Raw genomic sequence first — 24,226 nt, 5'->3', positions numbered from 1 at the left:
TAAAAAGAAAAGGAATGAGCACTGCATTACAAGATAATCGTTTGGACAAACAAAAGAAATACTAGTAGAAGAAATTAAAAACCAAAGAGAGAGAGATAGAGAGGGGAAAGAATAATTGGTAATGAAAAGAAAAAAGTAAAAAGAGAGTGGATGAATGTTTCTTTGGTGGCAGACTCCGAAGAGGTATACCACCCTAAATGTTAGCTGTGGGTTGTTTATCATCCCCTCCGACAAGGCAAGCACCACTTTCTCTTCCATTTTCTATTTCTGCCACCATGGCCTGCGGAAACATATATAAACCCCTTACTCCTTATATATCTCAACTTAATACTCATATTCTACACAAAATAAATCATGCACGCTATCTTTACATTATGATTCAACTATAATTACTGTTTATAAAAGAATTATTCACTTTTATAATAAAGTCCCTAATATTCATCACAATCTAAAATTAAATTCTTCGATTAATATCTTATGATTTACATTTTCAGTTGATATTTTAAATTTAGGCTTAATAACACTATTTAACATAAGTTTGATTGTTTTAAAAAATTTATTATTTAATTTTTAAAATTGTAAGTTTGGTCGTTTAAACTTTAAATTTTACATATTTTTGCTATTTTGTTTATTATTTAATGTACTATATTAACTATTATTGTGAGATGTTAATTATTAATTAGAATTATTGATGTAACGTATTATTTGAATGGTGAATATGACATGTCTCATGAATGCAGTGCATTGAAAATCTAGGATCAGTTGTACAAAGTTGATAAATATATAATAAAATGTGAAATTTTGTTTTTTACAAAAAATGTGATTAAGTTGTAAAATTTAAGAAATGAAATGATGAGGTGTCTGAAGATGGATTGTATTAATTTTTGGGCGGAAAGGGTGATAGTATTGTTGTGGAAATGGAGAGTGAAAAGAGAAAAGCGCTCCCACATTGAAGTTGGAGCGTGAAAATAGTATTAAATATGATGGGTGTGCCAAGTAGTGAATTAAATGGAACTTAAAGGGGCCAACAAGAAGGGAGATGAAAGAAAAGGAAAACGTGCTTGGGAAGAAAGAGATGGAAATGCAAAGTTGTTCCAATTCTTCACCCACAAACTCACCTGCTCCGCGGATGATCTCCTTCTCCTTCTTCTGCTCCCCACTATTAGGATTAACACTTTAATCCGTTATATTTTATCTAATTAGTTTAGTCAAATATCTTTTGGTTATCTTCTTAACCGTTTTCTGTTTTCAAGCTAACTCTAGCTTTTGTATTTAAACAATAAGGATTGTACATTGTTAGCAGGTTGATCAATAATAATCTGAAGTTTTCCCTTTCATGTTTTCTGCTGATATGCTAACATGGTATCATCGTCCTCAAGATCCATAACTTCCGCATTCCTTTAATTTCATTGAACCTTTCCTTTTTCATCTATTCTTTACCAACCATGGCAGAATCCAATAAAAATTCCGACCAAAACCAACTTTCCGATCACCTTATCAACCCAAGCAATCCGTACTTTCTTCATCCTGGAGAAAATCCAGCTCTTGTTCTCGTCACACCATTACTTTCTGATACTAATTTTCAACAATGGAAACACGATATGCTCGTGGCTCTGGAAACAAAGAACAAAGAACACTTTATTCTTGGCAAGATTCCATGTCCAGATTCAAAAGATCCTTTGCATGAGGCATGGCGTCGCTGCAACAAGATGGTAATGTCATGGTTAACGCGATCTATGACCTCTGACATAAAGCAATCTGTCATGTGGATGGATACCGCTGCTGAAATTTGGAAAGATCTTTGCGATCGTTTCACCCATGGCGACAAATTCAGAATTGCTGATCTTCAAGAGGAGGTACAACAACTCAAACAAGGTGATCTCTCTGTGTCTCAATACTATACTCGTTTACGAATTCTTTGGAAGGAATTATCCATGTATCGCACGATTTTGGTATGTAAGTGTTCAGTTACGTGCTCTTGTGGTCTTATTGCCAAGATTCAAAAAGAACGTGATGATGATTGTGTTATTAAATTTCTACGAGGCCTTAATGATGAATTTTCCCAAGTCAGATCTCAAGTGATGTTAATGGAACCTATGCCTGATATGGTTCACACTTTTTCCTTGATACTTCAACAAGAACGTGAATTTGGTGGATCAAATTCTCAAGAGTCTATAGCTTTAGCAACAATTAATTCCGATTCAACCAAAACTACTTTCCCAAATAGAGGTGGCTTCACTAATACTCGTGGTGGTGGAAGATTTGGCAGAGCTAATGGTAGAGGAAACAATAAAACCACAAAATTCTGCACTAACTGCAGAAAAACCAACCACAACATAGATACATGTTTTCAAATATATGGATTCCCTCCTGGCTACAAAAACAACAACAATCTGCCTTCTAATTCCACAAAATCTTCTGCCAACAATGCTGAAACTGGATCCACAAGCGTTCAAGATACTTCTGTACTGGAGGAAACTAAATCTCAGAACAAATTCTATTTCTCTCGGGATGAATATCAGGCTCTTTTAGCTCTTCTTCAACAACCCCCAACCAATAATTCTTCTGTCAACAGTGCTTATCAAAGCACTGATAATCATCCAGGTATTCCTTCTTTTCAACCTAGATGGATATTGGATAGTGGTGCCACTGACCATATTTGCCCCTCTAAAGCTAGTTTTAATACTCTTACACCCATTAAACCTATATCTATTAGACTACCTAATAATCAATACTCTGTTGCTAGCTTTACAGGCACCATTCATCTTAATAACTTGGTTCTCCATAACGTTTTATATGTACCTGACTTCACAGTACATTTGATTTCAATTCCAAAACTTATTGCCACCAATGATTGCATTGTGGTATTTTGTCAAAACAATTGCATTATTGTGCAGATACCCACCTTCAAGAGGATTGGAGTAGCTAAGAAGATTCACGGATTGTTTCAGCTCTTGGAACAAAATGAATTGTCTACTTCTTCTATTGGAATAGCAGATTGTAATTCTGTTTCATATAACAAACACATTACTGATATTGGCTCTGTATGGCACAATAAATTGGGTCACCCCTCTAATAAAATTCTTCAAATCATTTCTTCTCATCATACTGATATTCCTTTTCATAAAATTGATGCTTGCGACACTTGTTCTTTTGCTAAGCAAAAGAAATTATCTTTTCCTATAAGTATAACCAAATCTACACATTTTTTTGAACTTATTCATGTTGATATCTGGGGTCCCTTAAATGTTCAATCTATTGAAGGTTACAAATACTTTTTAACTATAGTAGATGATTATAGTCGTTTCACATGGATTCATCTCATGAAAAATAAAACTGAGGTTAGGAGTATTTTACAAAATTTTATCCTCCTTACTGAAAATCAGTTTTCATGCAAATTAAAGAAGCTTAGATCCGACAATGGAAAAGAATTTATTCTTAAAGATTTTTTTAATACTAAAGGAATTCTTCATGAAACAAGCTGTGTTGAGACCCCTCAACAAAATGGAATTGTTGAAAGGAAGCATCAACATATCTTGAATGTCTGTAGATCACTTCTCTTTCAGTCTAAAGTTCCTAAGTCATTATGGTCATTTGCCATAAAACATGCTGTGCATATTATAAATAGATTACCAACTCCTTTCCTTAACAACAAATCTCCATTTGAAATGATCTTTAATCAAAAGCCAAATCTGCATGATTTAAAAACATTTGGCTGTCTTGCTTATGTTTCTACTTTATCTGGAGGAAGAAACAAGTTAGAACCGAGAGCACACAAATGCATTTTCCTTGGTTTTAAAACTGGAACTAAAGGTTTTGTTCTTTTTAATTTGCACTCAAAATCTATCTTATTATCCAGACATGCTATTTTTCATCAAACAGTTTTTCCATACATCAATGTTTTTGATAATCAATCTAATTCTAATATTGTACCTATCAGTAATGATAATATTTTTCAGCCATATGATTTTTTTCCATCCTATAGTGATCATTTAACTAATAATCCCAACTCTATTGAAAATGCTTCTAACAATTTTGAAAATCATACTCAAGACCCTCCTATTGAGATGTCGCAATCTATTCCAATAGAAACTGGACAAATTCAACCTATTACTACCCGTGTCTCTTTGAGATCTAAATCTAGACCCGGATACTTAGATCAATATCACTGTTACAATACTGTTTCTTCTGATTCTACTTCTAATTCTCTTTATCCTATGCATTTATATATGTCATATTCAAAATGTTCTACTGATCATACCTTCTTTTGTAATTCCATATCTGCACATATTGAGCCTACAAGTTTCAAAGAAGCTAGCACAAAAGACTGTTGGAAACAAGCTATGATTGCTGAACTTGATGCCTTAGAAAGAAATAGAACTTGGTCTTTGGTAACTCTTCCTCCAGGAAAGAAGTTAATTGGATGTAAATGGGTTTACAGAACTAAGCATAAAGCAAATGGTACTGTGGAACGATATAAGGCTAGGCTAGTAGCCAAAGGCTTTACACAAACTGAGGGAATTGACTATTTTGAAACTTTCTCACCGGTTGCTAAGATTACTTCAATAAGGTTTTTACTTGCTCTTGCTTCATCTCATAATTGGTTCATACATCAATTAGATATAGATAATGCATTTCTGCATGGGGACTTAGATGAGGAAGTATACATGAGACCCCCTCAAGGTTTAAGATTACCTTCATCCAAACTAGTTTGCAAACTAGAAAAATCCCTTTATGGCCTTAAACAGGCCAGTCGAAATTGGAACCAAAAACTCACCTCAGAACTTACCTTAATGGGTTACAAGCAAAGTTTTGCAGATCATTCATTATTTGTAAATTTTACAGGGTCTTCTATTACTATACTTTTAATCTATGTTGATGACATAGTCCTCAGTGGCAATGATATGACAGAAATTAAGAAAGTCAAGGCTCATCTTCATAATAAATTTCATATCAAAGATCTTGGTTCCTTAAAGTTCTTCCTAGGCCTTGAAGTTGCTAGATCTAAGAAGGGGATTCTTTTAAATCAAAGAAAATACTGTTTAGAATTAATTGATGAAACAGGTCTCCTTGGATGTAAACCTGCTCCAACTCCTGCAGATCCAGCCATGAAGTTACATGCTGATCATGGTGACTTGTTACATGATCCCACTGTTTTTAGAAGACTAATTGGCAGGCTTCTATATTTGACAAATACTCGGCCAGATATAAGTTTTTCTGTCCAACAATTGAGTCAATTTGTTTCTAAGCCCAGAGAACCTCATATGCAGGCTGCTCTAAGAATTGTTAGATATCTTAAAGGTGCTCCTGGTCTTGGTTTGTTTTATTCCTCCACCAATCCATTGAAAATTCAAGCTTTTTCCGACTCAGATTGGGCCACTTGTGCCACTACCCGCAGATCTGTTACCGGTTATTGTATTTTTATAGGCAACTCTCTAATTTCATGGAAATCCAAGAAACAATCCACTGTTTCCAGATCATCATCCGAAGCTGAATATAGAGCATTGGCCTCTCTTACATGTGAGTTACAGTGGCTTAAATACTTGTGTGATAGTATGCATATCAAAATTCCAACTCCATTTGCAACCTTTTCTGATAGTCAATCAGCTATACAAATTTCCAAAAATCCAACATTTCATGAAAGAACAAAACACATTGAAGTGGATTGTCACCTAATTCGCATCAAAATTCAAGAGGGTCTTCTACATTTGATTCATGTTCTGTCTGCAAATCAATTGGCTGATGCTTTTACAAAAGCATTATTTCCTAAACCATTTCATACTGCTATCTCCAAGTTGGGTTTATTAAACATTTATCACCCAACTTGAGAAGGGGTATTAGGATTAACACTTTAATCCGTTATATTTTATCTAATTAGTTTAGTCAAATATCTTTTGGTTATCTTCTTAACCGTTTTCTGTTTTCAAGCTAACTCTAGCTTTTGTATTTAAACAATAAGGATTGTACATTGTTAGCAGGTTGATCAATAATAATCTGAAGTTTTCCCTTTCATGTTTTCTGCTGATATGCTAACACCCACTCGCGTCCTAGGGCTCATTGAATCTGTCACAACAAAAAATAATTAATTAAATTAAATAAGGTGAGAAAATAAAAGGTGATGTAGGTGGAGGTAGAGATATTTTAGAGTTGTGATGAGATAATGAGGAATATAAAAAAGAAAGAAAGGAAGGGGAATAAAAAAATGAAAGACTTAAAGTAAAAATATCTAAGAGGTATATTCCGTATTTTCCAGGAATTACGAAATTCCTTTTGTTTGCGTGTTGTTTGGTCAAACACACTTGCGGAAGAGGGTAGGGTTGCGTACCTGAAGGTGCATGGTGGTTGGGTCGGGTGCGGGTGCGGGTGCGGTTGGGTTTGGAATCTAAGGTGGATTCTGAGGTGTCGGGGAGGTAGCGGTCGAGGCGGAGGGGTTGGGTGGAGACGAGGCCGTAGTGGTGGAGCATTGTGCGGACGAAGGAGGCTTCCATGGTGTTGAGGAAGTGAAGGTGCTTTTCGTCGGTCCAAACCCACGGCGTTTGGGGTTGTTGGAGGTGGAGGGTGGATCCCTTTTCCAATTCCATGGGATCAAGAGTCAAGAGAGAAGAGGTGTAGCAAACAGAAGTGATGAGCATGGCGAATGGGATAGGGTGGCTTTATTAGCTGCCCAGCCTAGTTTAGAACCAAAATATCTTCATACTTCTTTTAACTACTCCGTTTTTTATTTTTGTCAGAACTTATTATTTTTTTATTATCATTTTATTAAAATTAATAATTTTTTTTTCTTTTTTATCCTTGATAATTAATATATGTTTACTAAATAATGTATTTATTTATTTTTAATGTCTACTTATTTTTTTCTCTAATTATTTATAAGAAGTTAATGTTACATTTAAAAAAATAACATATTTTTAATAAAATACTTATAAAAAATAAGAATAAAATAAAAAAATTAGTAATAAATATTTTTAAAACTAAAATTTTAATATTTTTTTAATTCTTATGTAAAATCTTAAACGTATGAATAAAAAATGGAGGGCGTACTAATTAATCTTGTCCAGACGGATAGGAATCCCCATCATCAACTACCCACGCTCCAAACAAATTCATTTCTGCTAACCAAAATCTATCACTACCTTAATTATAACTTATTTACATCATAATTATAATGATTATTTTTTAACTTATATTCAAAAAAATTATGCTAACAATAATTTCTTATTAAAATCATTATTTATTTTGTAGAAGGCTAAATTAATATTTTAAAATAGAGAGATCATTAATATAAGTGTAATCTCTCCTAACAAATGACTATCATCATAAATACAGTTAAATATTAATGTGTAATAATTATGTTTAATACTTTCTGTCTTTTTACTTTTTGGTATAGTAAGAAAATAAACGAAGACAGAGTTTAACTTGTGTTTTTACATCTATTTTTTCTATCAACTGAATTTTATTTTTGTTTTTAAATTTCTTCATATACTTAAATTTGTTTAGTTAAAATTTAGATATGGAGAACATCATCTACAGAAACCTATCGTCAATTCATATCAATAATATTTAAGAATGTAATTTATCTTTTAATTTTAAGAAAAAGTTATATACTTATTTTTGGTATACTAAAGTTGAAGATTCTTCATAAAAAAAATTTATAGAAAAATTCACATAATTTTCTTTCACTTTAATTACCATAAATATTTATAACTCTTAAAAATTCGAACATTAAATTTTTGCGGGACTAAATTTGATAAATAACTAATATATTAGTATACATATACTTGATTAAACATTTTACTTTTGACTCTAACTTTCTAAACTTGAATAATTAAATGTAAAAAAACCCGGTGAATGCTTATTTCAACTAAAAGTATTGGTCAGCTGAATACCTAAATGATATAGTTAATAACATAAATAAATATTCACAAAATATTATTAAAATGATTTTTAGTTAAATAAATATTCACAAAATTATTAAAATTATATATTTTTGTTAGTTAAATTGTGTAACATTGTGTTGAGAGTTGTTTGTTCATTTTAAATTTTAATATTTAATTGATTTATGCTTATGTGTTGTTTTGGTATTTTAAAACTCAAAGGATTAGGAAATTCTTAAAAGTTTAGTTAATTGAGGTTGTTTTGTATCAAGGTTAAAGTTAACAAAGTTTTGGGGGAGGTATATAAGAATTTATGATGACTTAAACTTCATAAGTTCATTTATTAGAGTTCTATAAAAAATAAACTCTAGAGTTAAAATAGTTATTTTCTTCTTTTTGACTTTATAGGAGTGTTTCAATTCTTCTCCTAAAATAGTGTTGTGATAGCTGAGTTGAGATTCAAAGTTAAAGAGTTGAGAATCAAATAATGAAGTTGTTATAGTTTTTGAAATGTTTGATTTTTGTTGTTCTTCTTTCCTTTCCTTTCCTTTCCTTTCCTTGATTTTGGAACAATTGAGGTAAGGAAAACTTGTTATTTTATTCTTTGAAGTTATTGCATGTTGCATTTGTTGTTGATTAGCCCATTGGTGGCTTAAATTGTTATTCTTGAGGTAGTTGTTGAGGATGGTGAAGTTGAGACTTTGGGATTGATGAACCTAAGAACCAAAATTGATGATTTCTTGATGCATCTATGTTGTATGTTGGATTTAATGTTAGATTTGTGCTATCTAAGTTGTTTAGAATCATTTCCATGGTTTGGATTTCAATTTTTAAACTTATAAACGAGTTAGAGATAAAAGATCCAAAAATGATTTTATATGTAGGATTAACACAATTTTATTGTATCAGATTTTTCTAATCAGATAAATTTGGGATACACACCATCCTAAAACTAATTTGGTTAGCTCAAATTTTTTTATCAAGCAAAATTTGGACAGATTCACCTCACTTTAACTTTAATTTGAACTCAAAACTCCATGTTCAAATATTTAACCCAACTAACTATCCATCTTTAACTCAAACTCAAAATCATTAATCACTAATTAATAAAACAAACGATTCATTGTGTATCTGCTTGATAATTTTAATATTTATATTACTAATAAGACAAGTTATGCATTTAATAAATAAAGCTTTTGTTTTTATTTGCATTGTATTATTTATACTATTATGATGTAAGCTTTTATTATAGAAATTGACGTTTACAAAAAAATAAGTCAAACGATGGAAACATCTCTCCAAGTATTTATTTGGTATAGTACTAGGGTTTTGTCTATTTATTTATTTATTTTTGAGTTTTGACGGAGTCACTAAACTCGACCATCGTTCTTACTTCTGAAGTTGCAAATACCGCTGAAAAGGTGTTCAAGTGGGCTTAATTTAATTATCGGTAAAAACAAGCATTTCATTTTGGTTCACAATCAATTCCTAGAATAATTGTTTTACAAAGCAATAGGATGATCACTGGTTTTTATTTTTATTAGTATTTTATACAATAGGTAATATTATTAAAAATATAATCAAATCTTAAATGTGAGTTTTAATTTCTCTCAATAAAACTTAATAATATAAGACAACCTTAATTACTGAAATGCCTTCAAAAGGGCTTCTATCTTGGAGAAATTTTGTGCAGCTTCCGGACTTAAAAGTAAATGTTCATAAGTACAAGACACTGACAGAAAGAACAAGACACTGCTATATCTCAACTCAGGCTTACGCATAATTTGGATAAGTACCTCGGCTCTAACATGGTGCATGGTAGGGTGACTAACAATTTATTTAATGAGGTGGTGGATAAGGTGAGCAATCCAAACTTGCAGCTTGGAAAGGGAGGGCGCTAAACAGAGCAGGGAGGGTGACTAACAATTTATTATGTTTTTTTCTTGGCAGCTTTGCAAGCAAGCGATGCCAACGAGACACATGCTCTTTAAGAGACAGGGTCAGTGATGACGAAGTGTGCCAGAGGTGTGGCAATGGTTGTGAGGATGTTGTGCATGTTCTCTTTCAATGTGAGTGTGCAACCACGGTTTGGAAATTGTTGCATTTGAAGGCAATTAAACCACCGACATTGAGCATTCAATGGATCACTTGGTTGCGAACAAGCCTTGACCAGTTTGGAACGCTCCCTCTAGTTGCATGCTGGATGTTGTGGAAGGCTGGGAATGAGCATATTTTTAACCAAAAGGTGAGCAATCCTTGGAGCTTAGTGCAACAGGTGGTTTCCTTGCATGAAGCCAGCTCGCGGGCTTATGAGGGAGGCAACAGTTTGCCTAATTCGAGAACAAAGGAGGTTTGGGTTTGTATGCATAGGCTATGGGTAATCAGGTGTCACTGCATGTTGATGGCAGCTTTCAGACTATCTGAGACAACCAAGACCAGCTGATTTTGGAGGCCTTATTCAGGATTCCTCTGAGATTTGGATTAGAGGCTTTTACGGCCATATTGGAAATGCTGATAACACAAAAATTGAATTAATTGCATTGCTTTTTGGGTTGTGCTTGGCAAAGAGACTCAAGTACTCCAATGTTTTGTATCTTTTAGACTTGTCTTGTGCTTTATTGTTGGTGAAACAGAATTGTGACAATAGACACATATATCATATATGCTTCTATTATTATGATTATTCATGAGTTGTTATCTTATAATTCGACTGTTGAGCAAAGACATACTTTACAAGAGAGTAATGTATGTACTAATTTTCTTGCTCGGTTGAGTCCGAATTATAATTTTGCGTATCTGGAATTGGATTCTCCACCCCCTCCCCTTGAAACATTATCTCTTGGCTGTTGCTAGAGATGCAGTATCTAAGATTGTAATTGTTTAGCTTTTTTAGTTTATGATCATCTCTATTTACCAAAAAAAACAGTTACTAAAATGCCACCTTTGGAGTGCAACATCTTAGAAATCACACTCATAATCATATCACAAGAATGTTTGTTGCTGGCAAAAAGGAAATCTAATTTGACATATTACAAGGATCTAATTTGAATGTTCATGCAAGTTCAGATGAACATACCAAATGAAAAAAAGAAAAGATTTTTTTTTTTGAGGGGGAAAAAAAGAAAAGATATTTTACACAAAAGACACAATAAATACAGTGGATCCTTCTGTTATTTCCTGCCGATCATACACAAAGGCTAAAGAAAACAGAGTGGGTTTTATTTGTTGAACATATAAGAAGCATTTAGTTGGAGGCATTGAATGAAAGACATTATTTCTCCTCGGTGTTAGTCTTCTTCACCACTGCCGGTATCACTCATTGGAGAAGATGAGTCATTTTTCTTCTTCCCCTTGGGAAGCTCGGCATTGTTATCTTCATCACTACTATCCTCTAGAATTGAAGACTTCTGTTGCAGTTCTTTGACTTTGAGATATTCATCATAGTGGGCCTTCCTGTGCTCTTTAAAACTGAAACTTTTATCTGTTTAAGAATCAAATAATATTCCCAACCAAGGAAAAAAAATCTAGGTCAGAATAGTATAAGTAATCTACCAACACAAAAACTTAAGGTTATCAAACTGAGATTCAAAGAGTGAATTTTCGATCTAATTTTTGAATCATGAATCATAATTTGTATTCAATTGTAAGATTAAAAGACAATGAAAAATAACCTTAAATATATGATATAAATAATATATAGTGTTTAATGTAATGATTTTAACTAGAAACAGATAAAAACAACTTAACCATAGGTCTTATTTTAGACAAATGGAAACCAAGCAATGAAATAACCAAAAAGAGTACATGCAGTGAATGAGTGGATGACAAATAAAGTTATGAAATAATCAAATAAGTTTAGAAATGTTACTCCGATTCCTTTTCATTTAACAATTTAAGCTGATGCAACTTTTCAATTTTTTTCATGGGAATTGGTGAAAGAAAAGTAACAAAAAAATAATAAAAAAATAACGAATTGTTAAATAGTACGATCCATATTAATAATAAGAAATTGCACATATTCATTTATGTGACATAAGATACAGTCATTTGAGATTCATCGTGTAATGCAAATTAATAACCAAATAGGTACATGCATTGAATGAGTAGATGACAAATAAAGTAGTTAAATAATCAAATAGGACAAGTTTGGAAATGTTACTTCAATTCCTTCTCATTTAACAATTTAATCCGATGCAACTTTTCAATTCTTTTCATGAGAATTACTAAAAGAAAAGTAATAAAAAATAACGCACTGTTAAATAGTATGCTCCATATTAATCATAAGAAATTGCACATATTCATTTATGTATTAAAAGATACAAAATCATTTGAGATTTATCATGTGATGCAAATTGATAGGTAAACCATATTGTATTGAATCGGAAGATTCGAACGAACAGTGAATTGTAAGATGCTAATAACTAAATTACTCCAAACTCTAGATATGCCAAAAATGGAAAATGTGTAAAAATTGCCCAGGGTTCTCGGGTCAAAGATGCGCGATCTGTCCTAAACTTAGAATCATCTTGTTTAATATTTACTACACTCACTGCATTATACAATCATTTCTTGTAGCTGTCTTAGACAAACAAATTTAAATTAACTCCCCTTGTTTACACTGAAAACAGATTAAATATCATCTCAAAATTTAAATAGGTCGACTTCTTTCCACCTTATCTTTCCATTTTACACATAATTTCTACCAAGTAAGGTAATAATATGATATATTATCAGAAGATGTAAATTGTTGGTATAAAAAATTGATCATCAACACCAAAATTGTCATGAACAAGTGCAATATATAAGCAGTAATGATTGCAATAAAAAATGAAGGTAATGATCATTGTTAAAAACACCAAATGACGAACTAATATTACCTTCCTCATCTCCTTCAATTTCTTCTGCCTCATCCTCCGATGATGTCCAACCATTAGATTGTCTAGGACTAGTTCCTTTTCTGCTACAACACCCCGCATTATTAAAAGCACTTTGTTCAGCATTTGCTGAGTGATTTTTATCACCAATATATTCGTCAAAATCTCCTCGTACAGGGGACGGAGAACCTGAAAGATTTGGTTACTCATATGAAAGGTAGCTTCAAATAAAGTGACTTATGATATAGAGCTAAAGGGTAAGCTTGAGAATAAATCTACAAACAAGGATCTTCATCAAACTCCACAACAGAGAATTTCATTAAACCACTAAAGTAGCTTTTATCATATAAAAACTAAATCAAGTGGGAGACAAACTAAGGTTTAGAATTTGATACTCACTAAATGCAACAGTAAAATTGACGGTAACAAAATATCTCTATTTTTCCTCCTAATATTATTTCTAATGGAAAGCCACAAGTCAACAACCATACAAATGTACTTATTCTGATACGTGCAAGAAAGTTTACAAGGATAAATGCAGTTTAACTGATCTTCTTTACATACTGTCGTCATCAATCATAGGATGATACGGAGTCTTAGGTTCAGTGATTTTTTGCCTCACGGGTTTGTTTGCTTCAATTTCGCCAATATTATCCTCATTCCATCTTACACGTCCCCTGCTATGTGAAAACAAAGGGAGACACATAATATTAAGATTAGTCAGTTCATCAAACATATTTCTAATTATGATATTATGATATTATGATATATTTCAAATATAATTTTGTTTTCTCAAATCAAATAAGCAAATTAATATAAACCAGACTACTAATATTACTTCATTTTGGCTGATGGAAGAGCTCTTCGAACACCAAAAGTATGCAAAGCTATTCTCAAGTGGCTTGGTCAACTGGGAAAAAATAAGTTTATATGTGGTAAGTCCTAGAGCTCCCAAAACAAATTATGACAAAAAAATAAAAAAGGAACAACAAAGGAAGGAGCAAGCAAAATCAATGAAAAAACAACATTCAAAACAAGTTAAAGAATTCCAAAGCAGTTATAAATATATACGTCAACTGAGTATTTGATGAAGCAGCAAATGGAATACGCAAGATGATCAAGCATTCCAATAAAAATAACTCATCCATATCTTCTCACAAGTATAGTTTTTCTGTCGGGTACATACTAAATTGATAATTACATAAATAGAAGGCAGGGAAAATGTATATCAACAAAAACCACAGAAAGTTGATCAAATACATTATCAATAAGAAAAAGGACAAGAAGTATTGCCCCACCAGATAAGATTCAAAAAAAAAAAATTTAAGAAAAAAGTAGGCCGGCAAATCATTTCACGGAAAGACTGGGGAAAGAATGCAACCATGTCTTCATCTACAACTACCGGTGATTAATAAGGTTTTACTGCTGCAGTCATGATAATTAAAAGAAGATGCATTATGTTTGGATTGGTGGAAAAGCATGCAATGGAATGAAGTAAGTTTTCATTCCATCCCATCCAATCTCCACCCCTTCCCCACAAAAATATATAGGATGGAATGGGATGAAATTTAACTTATTATTCATTAACTTCCTTAATAAAATGAAGACGTTACCCTATTTCATAACCAAATAGCCAAATTTTATTTTATTCCATTCCATTCCATCTCATCCCTTCCATCGATCATTAGGTATACACTTTTGCATGAACTTATAACGCGACCGTATCATTGTACGACATGAATCTGAAATTCCAGATAACATCAAATAATGTTATGTTGCAACTATAAAATGAAAATTCAAAACGTTGATCCCTAACAAAATTTTCCAAATCTGCGAAACACAATTACAACTATAAACAACTAAAGCCGTTCAATCATATCAAACAATGATATTTCCATTTAAGGGACACAGAACAAATAACCAAAAGGCATGAATGTAGAGAAGTTCATAACCAAATAGCACATGCAACATCTTATTGTAGAAAAAGTATGTTATTAACCACCAATCAGCGCATGTAGTTGTTGATTGAGTCGTCTTAACAGGAAAAGGAGGTAGACTTACGAAAATGAAGATCGTGGCAATAAAATTGATAGTCAAATTGAAAGCACGAAAGTATACCCCAGCCACCGTCTAAAATGAAAGATGCAAAAGGTGATGTTCCATTTTTCTCGCATTTTCTCGGGAAGCAAATAGCTACCGGAATTGAAAATCTAAAATGGAAGTGAAAATACACGAGAGGGAGAGAGAGAGACAGTTGTACCTTCAAAAACCCAATCCGCTGTAAAACTCCTACAAGTTGTAAAAGCTAATTAGAGTATAATAAAGAATTATAATATATATATATATAGAGGTTATAATTACACCGGTATAATTTTTATCAAGTATTACACTGTTTAATAACTTTATATTAAATGTGAATTTTGTAATTTCAACCGTTAAATTGAAAGTTCATATCATTTTATATATGTATACTAAATTTTGTTAAAATTGTATAAGAACTTAAAAGTAATTACATTTTAGTATATTTTAAAATGTATATATTATATCAATTTTTATTTTATAAGAATGAATATCAAATCATCTTGGATTAATATAAAATTTTGTATATATGATCTAAGAGTAAGGAACTTTCAATCTAACGGTTGGATTTGCAAAATTCACATTTAATATAAGGTTATTAAGCAGGTATAATACCTAGTAAAAGTTATACCAATATTATTATAACCCTCCTCATATATATATTTATATTATGGAGGAGAAATCAAATAATTTACTTCTTTACTCAATAATTTATGTTGTACGATAAATTTCAATGATTAAACCGTTAAATTAAAAGTTCTTAATGCATAAATTAAGTATACAAATTTTTAAATTTTTTAAAATTATTTAATATTTCATTTCATTAATTCAAATTGGCAAATTATCATAAAAATATTTTATACATTGATTTGAATCTAGTATCATGTGATTTTCAATTTTTTTTAAAATTTGTATATTTGATCTATACATTAAGATCTTTTAATGCAACGATTGGATCGTTAAAATTTAACATACAACATGAGTTATTAACTGGAGTAACTTAAGTAAAAGTTACTTTTAGAGTCATTTGATCCCTCCTTTATATATTTATATTTATATTTATATTTGTTTAGATAAAAGAATATTTCTTTTTCTAATCACTTTGATTTTCATATTTTTTAGACCATTATATTATTCTATTATTAAAAAATTTAAAAATGATATTTTCATCAAATTGAAAACTTGAACTCGAGATCTTAAAGCTTAAAAACCAATTATAACATCAATTGGATCAATATACTTTTATTACTTAATTTTAATTTTCAATTTATTTTTAATAGAGACACCAATTATCTATATTAATATATAAAAGGGATACCTCTAGTAACCACCTTGATCTCCACACATACCCTTTTAATAACCACCTTGATCTCCACATTTGTTAGACCATTATATCCTTTTATTATTTTTAAAAATAATTTAAAATTTTAATATTTTCATCAAACCCAAGATTTGAACTCAAGACCTTAAGGCTCAAGGACCAACTATAATACTAGTTGGACCAACATACTTTTATCACTTAATTTTAATTTTATTTTTAATAAAGATATGAAATGTTTCAACTCCAGTTATAAAATATAAAGGAGATAGTTTTGGTAACAATTTTGATTTCCATTTTTGTATTGGACATTATTGTCTCTATAATTAACAATCAGGAGGGGGAGGGGGAGGGGGAGAGGGAGAAGGAGAAGGAAGAGGATAAGGAGGGGGAGGAGGAAGAGGAGAAGGAGGGGGAGGAGGAGGAGGAAGAGGAGAAGGAGGAGGAGGGGGAGGGGGAGGAGGAGGAGGTGTTACTTTTAATATTAGGAGTTACTTTTAATATATTTTTTTATTATTTGAATATTTAAGAATAAAATTATAAATAAAAAAAAAAAAGATGGAGGCGAAAAATGGTTTTAAACTAATTTATCAAGTGGGGACAAAAAGTAGTTCTAAACTAATCTATCCTATATATATATATATATATATATATATATATATATATATATATATATATATATATATATATATATATATATATATATATATATATATATATATATATATATATATATTGCGTCATATTTTTATTAAACCTAAGACTCGAATTTGAGACATTGAGATTTGATAACGATCCACAACACCTTTTATATAAAGGGAGGAAGAGGAGGAAGAGGAGGAAGAGTTCAATTTCCTATAGTATCAACTTCTCTCCTCAAATATGCTCCACAGATGTTTAAGTAGCTTCTAAAGCTTGATTTCAACTTCTAGGAAGGATATGGAAGCATCCAGAAGAATCTAGCGAAGAAATTGTCTCCCTAGTCCCAAAGCTCTCATCTCTAACTTCTCTTTATAGTTTTTGGTAAATGAAACTTATGAAGTTTTAGTTTCCAAAAACCTATATTTCTTTTCTTTTTTGGTCCAATTGAACTCAACTTATACTGTGACTCTACAATTCAACCCTTAAGGTCTCTTAACCCTCATAGTCTTATTAAACTGTTGAAAACACAACATACAACATGCATCAAAATATTAACTCCTATATATTAAACATGAACATCTTTCTTGAGTAATAGTATTTTTAGGGACTTTTCTTTTTCTAAAAGATTTTTAAGAATTCTTTTAATTTCTTATCTAATTCAATTTTTAGTTATCATGATTATATATGAAATAAATTTTAACATTTTAAAAATAAATATTGGTAAATAAAGATGTCTCGGTGGGTCAAGGAGAGAAGATTTTTATAAATTATCCTTAGCCTAAATTCTCAATCGATGTAAGACTTTTAAATATACCAGAACAATTATAAATCTAAATATAATTTATATGTTTAAAAATATCTATTTATATAATTTTTAAATATATGTTATATTCAAACACAATATTTATTGTTATATATAATTTATTATAAATTTTAATTATATATAATAAACATTTGACTTATGCATTTAACTTAATTATGCATAATTGAGTGTAATATATTGAGATAAATATGCAACATCAACTAAATTTAATGTGATATTTGATTAATAAGAACAATAGAAGGTGAATTTTTTGTGACAAAAAGATGAGTTTTCTTTTACATATTCACTAATGAAATTGGAGTAGATGAACTAAAATAAGATTTTTCTTTTCAAATTACAGGGACTATAAATCAATTTTATTTAAGTTTTGGAGGATGATTCAAATAAGAAATTTCTTAATATAAAAAAATAAGAACTATTAATAATAATCATTAGATTAAAATAGATAGGTGGGATTAAAAGACAAAAAAACAAAATTAGTATGTACTCTCATAATTATATAATTGTTATCACAACTTTCATCGTTACTACAACTATCATTGTCTCTAATATCATCACCGTCATTATCACCACTACCACCATTGTTGTCATTGTCACTGTTGCCACCATCGATTTCAATGATGGTAGTGACAATGACAACGATAGCAAAAGGATGACAAAGACAACAGTAATAATGACAATAACAATAATGACAACAACGATAGAAATAATGGTGACAACGGTCAACGGCGGTGCAATCACCACAACCATCACCACGACAATTTTTTAGGTGGAATAAAATAGCAAGATTCATCACGAATGTATTTTAAGAAAATTGTAATCATAACTTGTTAATATAGCGCAATTAAAAAAATGAGTGTAAGTTAATAAGTCACTCTCTCACACATAATAGTTTTATATAAAAAATTTATAGAGTGAAAGAAATGTTTTTATTATGAGAAATATAATTATATAATAGTCTTTATATTAAAATTAATGAATTGAGATGAATTTTACATTTTCAACTTAAAAAAAAAAAGTAAAGGATTAAAGGTTGCCCTTATAAATTTTTCTTGATTAATGGTAAATTTCCTGGTAGTGGTGGTGGCAATCATATTTAGTGACTTGGGCAAAGTAAAAAAAAAAATATTTTTATAATTATTTGAAAACTACTTATGTGCTCGGTTATCAAATTTAAAAGTGTAAAATAAATAAATAATTAAATACACAGTTGTTTAAAAAATGACTAAATATATAACACATTCATATGAGATTATGAATTATCATTATAGATCATTACACATTAAAAAATGAATCAATAATTATGACACATCACAAAGATAGGCTAAAATTTAAAACATAAAGAGAATTAAAGAAATTAGAAACACAGATAAGCTAAATTTGAACTCACATTACATTAGGAAATTTCAATCCCTGTCACACCCATTTATCTAAAAGACTCATATTAAACCATCCCACATTTTTTACACCAAAACCACCTTTTTTAATTGGTTTGCACACTTGCTCCTACTTTACCCAACAAATTATAGAAGACTCCTTCACTCCATTCCATAAAAAATATCATTGAATCTTCACCACTTCTTTTATGATCCTCGGTGGCATCCTCCAAAATGATAAATAATGCAATGGAAGAGTATTAAAGACGACATTAATAAGAGTCACCCTTCTATCCATTGAAATATATTTGTGTTCCCATGAAGCCAATTTACTACATAAAACCTCTAACATATGTTGCCATGCCGCCTTGCACCTAGGCTTATCTCCGTTAAGAAGAGTCACCCTCCAATAATTGAATAAGATTTAATGTGTTACTCAATTTTAACTTCAAATTATATCATAAATATCACGTGTTATACTTTTAAAAATATATCAATTTTAATAAACAATTTTAAAGCACGAGTTAAGAAATTAATATTTTTAAAATTAAAGAACAATAAACAGAGTATTGTATGTAATTCGAAAATAAAAGATAAACATGTATATAATTAACCAAATATGAATTTGCTATTATTTTTTCTCTATCTTACTTTAATCAATGATATTATTCTAAGAGGTATGAGTGATCTTTAAAAATTAAAAGAAATATGTGTGTCATTTAAATAGACATCAAAAAAGATAAATTCTATTTCTCCTAAAATAACATTTTTTTTTTGTGTACCTTCAATAATAAAACTCTCAACGGCTGCCTCACCAATTCGTGCTCAAGGCCACAACGATGGTTTTATTTTGTTTTTTTTTTATAAATATCTCTCGTGAATAGATAGAGACTAATTTCTCCCGTAAAATACATTTAAAGAATAAATATGCACAGAATTAAAAGTGCAAATAATATAATTTCACGATAAGAAACTTTTATTTTATTTGTATCATATGAGATACATGTGTCATGTCGTCTATTTTGGAATAGCGATATACATATCTGATATCTGATATCTGATCAGTTGTGAAGAGGGTTTGGTCCAGTGGGAACTAGCCGATTCACATTTTCTTGCTTTTTCTTAAAATTATTAATCTTCCTGGAATTCAAAGAGGAGAGAATAGCAGAATAACTCTGACTAAACATAGAAGAAACATTTTTTTCTGAACTCCTTTTCAAATCTGTATTGTCGCCTAAACGACAAGTACAGTCTTGCGTTATAGATAGCAAAACGATGAAAAACAGAAGAGAAAGTGAGAATCTCATGATTGTAACAGAGGATTACAAATTGAAAGAAGATATATTGCTTATGTGAATATGAGTAGTCTATGGCACTTGTTGTGTCTATACTTATATAACCCTACACAATAAATATATCAGTATAATGCATTATAATTATGTTAAACAGTTGACCATAATTAATTTTATATTTTCGGTTTAAATTTATTTTTATCATCTCAGTCAAAATTTACCTATATACAAATTAATATACATTTACAATAATAACAACAATATATAGCTGTAATATGCAACATACATTCTATATTTATAATTAATATAGACAACAATAACATTACATGTAATAAATATGTTATTATAGAATATCATAAGTAATTTTATTTTGGTAAAAAAAAAATTAATAATCCATCAGTAATCATGATGCTACCATAAGTAATCTTATTGGTAAAAGAAAAAAACTTAATGCAACACTAACTATAATCTTATATTGTTATATAATATTTCGTAAATTAGATTAAAGCGAGAAGAATTTTCGTTATGTCTTTATGATTTTTTTACCAATAAAAAATAATTATAATATAATATATGAATGTCATAAGTAATCTTGATAATAAAAAAAAGTTAATCACAAATAATTATGATCTTGTATGAGTAAATATTAGACAAAAATATATTTTTTTGTTCTTTATATTATTTATTAGATTCAATTTAGTCTTACTTTAATTAATTGAATCAATTTAGTTCCACATCTTAAAAATGTATCTCAATATTTAGATTTTCGTCTCCTCCGTTTAAATATTAAGAAATTCTATGGTACTCATGTTATTTGAGAGAGTATCAGTACAATTTTTTATATTTTATATTTTTAATAATTTATTTAAATAATATTTATGATATTTTATTCTCTTAGTTTTTAAATTATTTAGTCATTTTATTTTTATTTTATATATTCTAATTTATTTGTAATAATATTATTATATTTAAATAATTTAATTTTAATAATTTTTTAAGTATATTTTTATCTTTTTACTTAAAATTTTTGAATTTCTATATTTTAATTTTAATAATTTTTTAAGTATATTTTTTGTCTTTTTGTCTTAAATTTTTGAATTTTTATATTGTAATTTTAATAAATTTTTATTTCTACTATTTATTTATTTATTTATTATTTTTTTTAATATTTTATAATATTATTGAAATCTTATAATTTTAATCTCTATAATTTTATCTTACTTTTTATTTTATAAGTATAATTTGGATTATTCATTTTATAATTAAATTAATTTTTTTTAAAATTTTTATGAGTTTATATATAAAAATGTATTGAAACTCCTCGATCTTTGAGGGTACCGTAACAACTCCAAAATGCATCTTTATACTAACAATAGTTGATTCAATTGGTAATATAATTAATTTTTAAATCTTAAAGTCTCAAGTTTGAGTAGAGTTTGATAAAAAAAATAATCCTAGCATAATAAAAAAAAATACATCTTTATCTATACATTTTATTAACTACTCTTTTGGTCTCTACTTTTTTGTGAACCTTTATATCCTTGATTGTAAAAAAAAAAAATTCTTATATCTTCTATAATTTATAATATTTGTCCGTGTATAATTATTAGAGACACGAAATGTCTTGATCCTTCTAGTTATTATAATGAAAATAAAAAATGATAATATATTTAATTTTATTTTGAAATTTATAATTTAAAATTTAACATATGTTGCAAATAACAATTTTATATATTTATTTGAATTTAAAAATATTTAAATTTAATTTATTATATTATATATAATAAGCATAAACACACATATATATATATATATATAAATAAAGCTTACGCATCGGTAAAAAAAAGTAAGAAAAAGATAAAATAATAATTATATAAATGATTTTATTTCATATAAATATTTAATTTAAAGTTTTTAATTTATCTTTATTGCTCATCTGCTTTCATCTTATTAAACAAATTTCACATTATTTCTTATATATATTTTTTATTAAATATTTTGTAACTTTTTTCCACCTTTTTCCTTCTGATCCTTACCCTCCACCAAACAAAACATAAGCGACTGCCAACACATTCGTAAAAGCAATATTTCTTATTTCAAAAAGTGACAAAGGTGAAATGAAGAAGCCCAAAGAGAAATGGTTACCAACTTATCATACACTACCTGTTTCGATATTCGCACCATTCTTTTCTTTTGGTTTTGTTTTTCAAAATTAGTTAAGATCGAAAAAGTATTTTTTTGTTTTTTAACAGAAAAAATGCTGTTTTTTATTGTGTAGTTATGTACAATAAAAATTAATTTCTCTTGTATGTGTTCTAAATACATAACAGAAATTAGTTATTGTCCCATATAGATTGACACGTTCATGTATCATTAAATTTAAATAAAAAACATACATTTGTGTTGTATATTTTAGTTGAAATACACAATGAAAACTAATCTTCGTATACTTATTTTTTTTTTAATTATTTGTATGTAATTTTTCATTAAAAGATTTAATAACTTTAGTTAGTGAAATAATTTGTTAAATAAAATATCAATCAATTTACTTAATTGTAGCGCTTATTTTTTATTTGTTTTACAGAATCTTAATATAGTTGAATGACCTGATAAATAAAAATATGAAACAAATCAAAATAAGTAAATATACTCGTACAAAATAACAAAGATGAAATATTACAAAATAATGTACATAAGATACAAAATAACAAGAACAGCATAAAAACATTACTGTAGCATTAGCAGAACTTAAAAGTATAAAACTCAATTATTAAACAGAGGAAATGTTTGGCATGGAGAAAACTTGGTCAACGAAGAGAAACACATTCAAAGGAAACATTATACACGCTAGATAATAATTCCGAAAGCTAATACCCTTCCTTATGATTCTAAACGATGAAGAAAACTATACAGTTCGCGTTTTCTTCTCCACCAAAATAACTTTGATCGCAAAGTCTCTTTTTCTTTGAATTACGAAACCAAACCCACAAATGAAAATTAACATTTGCAATGTGAAAAGTCTGCGAATTTCTACGTGATGAGAAGCAAATGATCAGAAATCGATGATATGTTGGGAACTGAATTTAGGATGATATTGAATTGAAAATGAAGCATCCATTGAAGTTTAGAACATATAAAACCACATAGATCATTGAACTTGTTGTACTAAGATTAAAAAAAAAAGAGTAACATATGATTACATGATACATATATATCTACCAGAGACCAGACCAAAACATAAATTTCGTAGTTGTTTTTTTATCTGTAATCACTGGAGAACTTGCACATGCACTTACTCAAGAAAAAAGCCTAAGCAGCAATCAAACTCTTCAGGTCTCTATATATATACATATATGCACTAAAGCTGACAAATAAATATAACTTCATGACTGCTAACTCTTAATTTATTTATATGCATGCTATCCATCTAGAACGAACCATGTATATATCTGATCAATTATGAAGAGGGTTTGGTCCACTAGGAACTAGCCGGTGAGAAACTGCATGAATTTGCTTGAACTTACTCTTTCTTGAGTTCAAAGAGGAGACAATGGCAGAATAACTCTGAATAAACATGGGAGATACCTTTCTTTCTGATCTCCTTTTCAATTCTACATAACGAGAGGTTGAATCTTGCATTAAAGACAGCAAAATGATGAGAAGCAGAAAAAGGGTTGAGAATTTTGGAACTCCCATAATTGCGATAGAGGATAGAAATTGAAAGTAAGAAATTGTGTTTATGAATATGTTGGTTGAGTACAAGTCTATGGCAGGGTCTATACTTAACCGTAGACAATGTGAAAATTAGAGGCTATAGATTGACAAATTAAGCAGATTTAAAATATAAATTTACTTGAGAGAGAATATGTGACGAGCACATTCTGTGACTCACACATGCCAAATGTCAAAACTTGACTTTTCAGAAAGCGATGAGTGGCTGCCCCAAGT

The 24,226-nt window shown here is 29.5% G+C and overlaps 2 protein-coding genes across 10 annotated transcripts; both read right to left on the bottom strand.

The window, feature by feature from the left end:
• On the bottom strand, positions 1–6,681 carry LOC114916396 (uncharacterized). Its single transcript, XM_029273020.2, has 4 exons — positions 6,326–6,681; positions 6,042–6,063; positions 1,119–1,161; positions 1–280 (listed from the first exon to the last, which is right to left on the bottom strand). The coding sequence occupies exons 1-4, from the start codon at positions 6,630–6,632 to the stop codon at positions 194–196; spliced, it is 459 nt and encodes a 152-aa protein (XP_029128853.2). The 5' UTR covers positions 6,633–6,681; the 3' UTR covers positions 1–193.
• A 4,173-nt stretch (positions 6,682–10,854) lies between these two features.
• LOC109790402 (protein phosphatase inhibitor 2) lies at positions 10,855–15,059 on the bottom strand. 9 transcript variants are annotated; one of them, XM_020349548.3, is made up of 6 exons: positions 15,009–15,059; positions 14,810–14,878; positions 13,587–13,658; positions 13,313–13,428; positions 12,752–12,937; positions 10,855–11,355 (listed from the first exon to the last, which is right to left on the bottom strand). In XM_020349548.3, exons 3-6 carry the CDS (start codon positions 13,589–13,591, stop codon positions 11,162–11,164), a joined length of 501 nt encoding a protein of 166 aa, XP_020205137.1. In that variant the 5' UTR covers positions 13,592–13,658; positions 14,810–14,878; positions 15,009–15,059; the 3' UTR covers positions 10,855–11,161. The 9 variants fall into 9 exon arrangements, with proteins under 9 accessions (XP_020205137.1, XP_029126459.1, XP_082916217.1 ...); XM_029270626.2 differs by lacking the exon at positions 14,810–14,878 and having other exon boundaries at positions 13,313–13,425; positions 15,009–15,027; XM_083060091.1 differs by lacking the exon at positions 15,009–15,059 and having other exon boundaries at positions 13,276–13,425; positions 14,810–14,990.
• Between the last annotated feature and the right edge of the window lie 9,167 nt (positions 15,060–24,226).

The sequence above is a fragment of the Cajanus cajan genome, chromosome 7 (assembly GCF_000230855.2).
Source record: "Cajanus cajan strain Asha chromosome 7, NIPB_CcT2T_4, whole genome shotgun sequence".
In the NCBI taxonomy this organism is placed as follows: Eukaryota; Viridiplantae; Streptophyta; class Magnoliopsida; order Fabales; family Fabaceae; genus Cajanus; species Cajanus cajan.
Note: the sequence above shows the minus strand (reverse complement) of the source record. Positions and strands in the feature narration are given on the sequence as shown.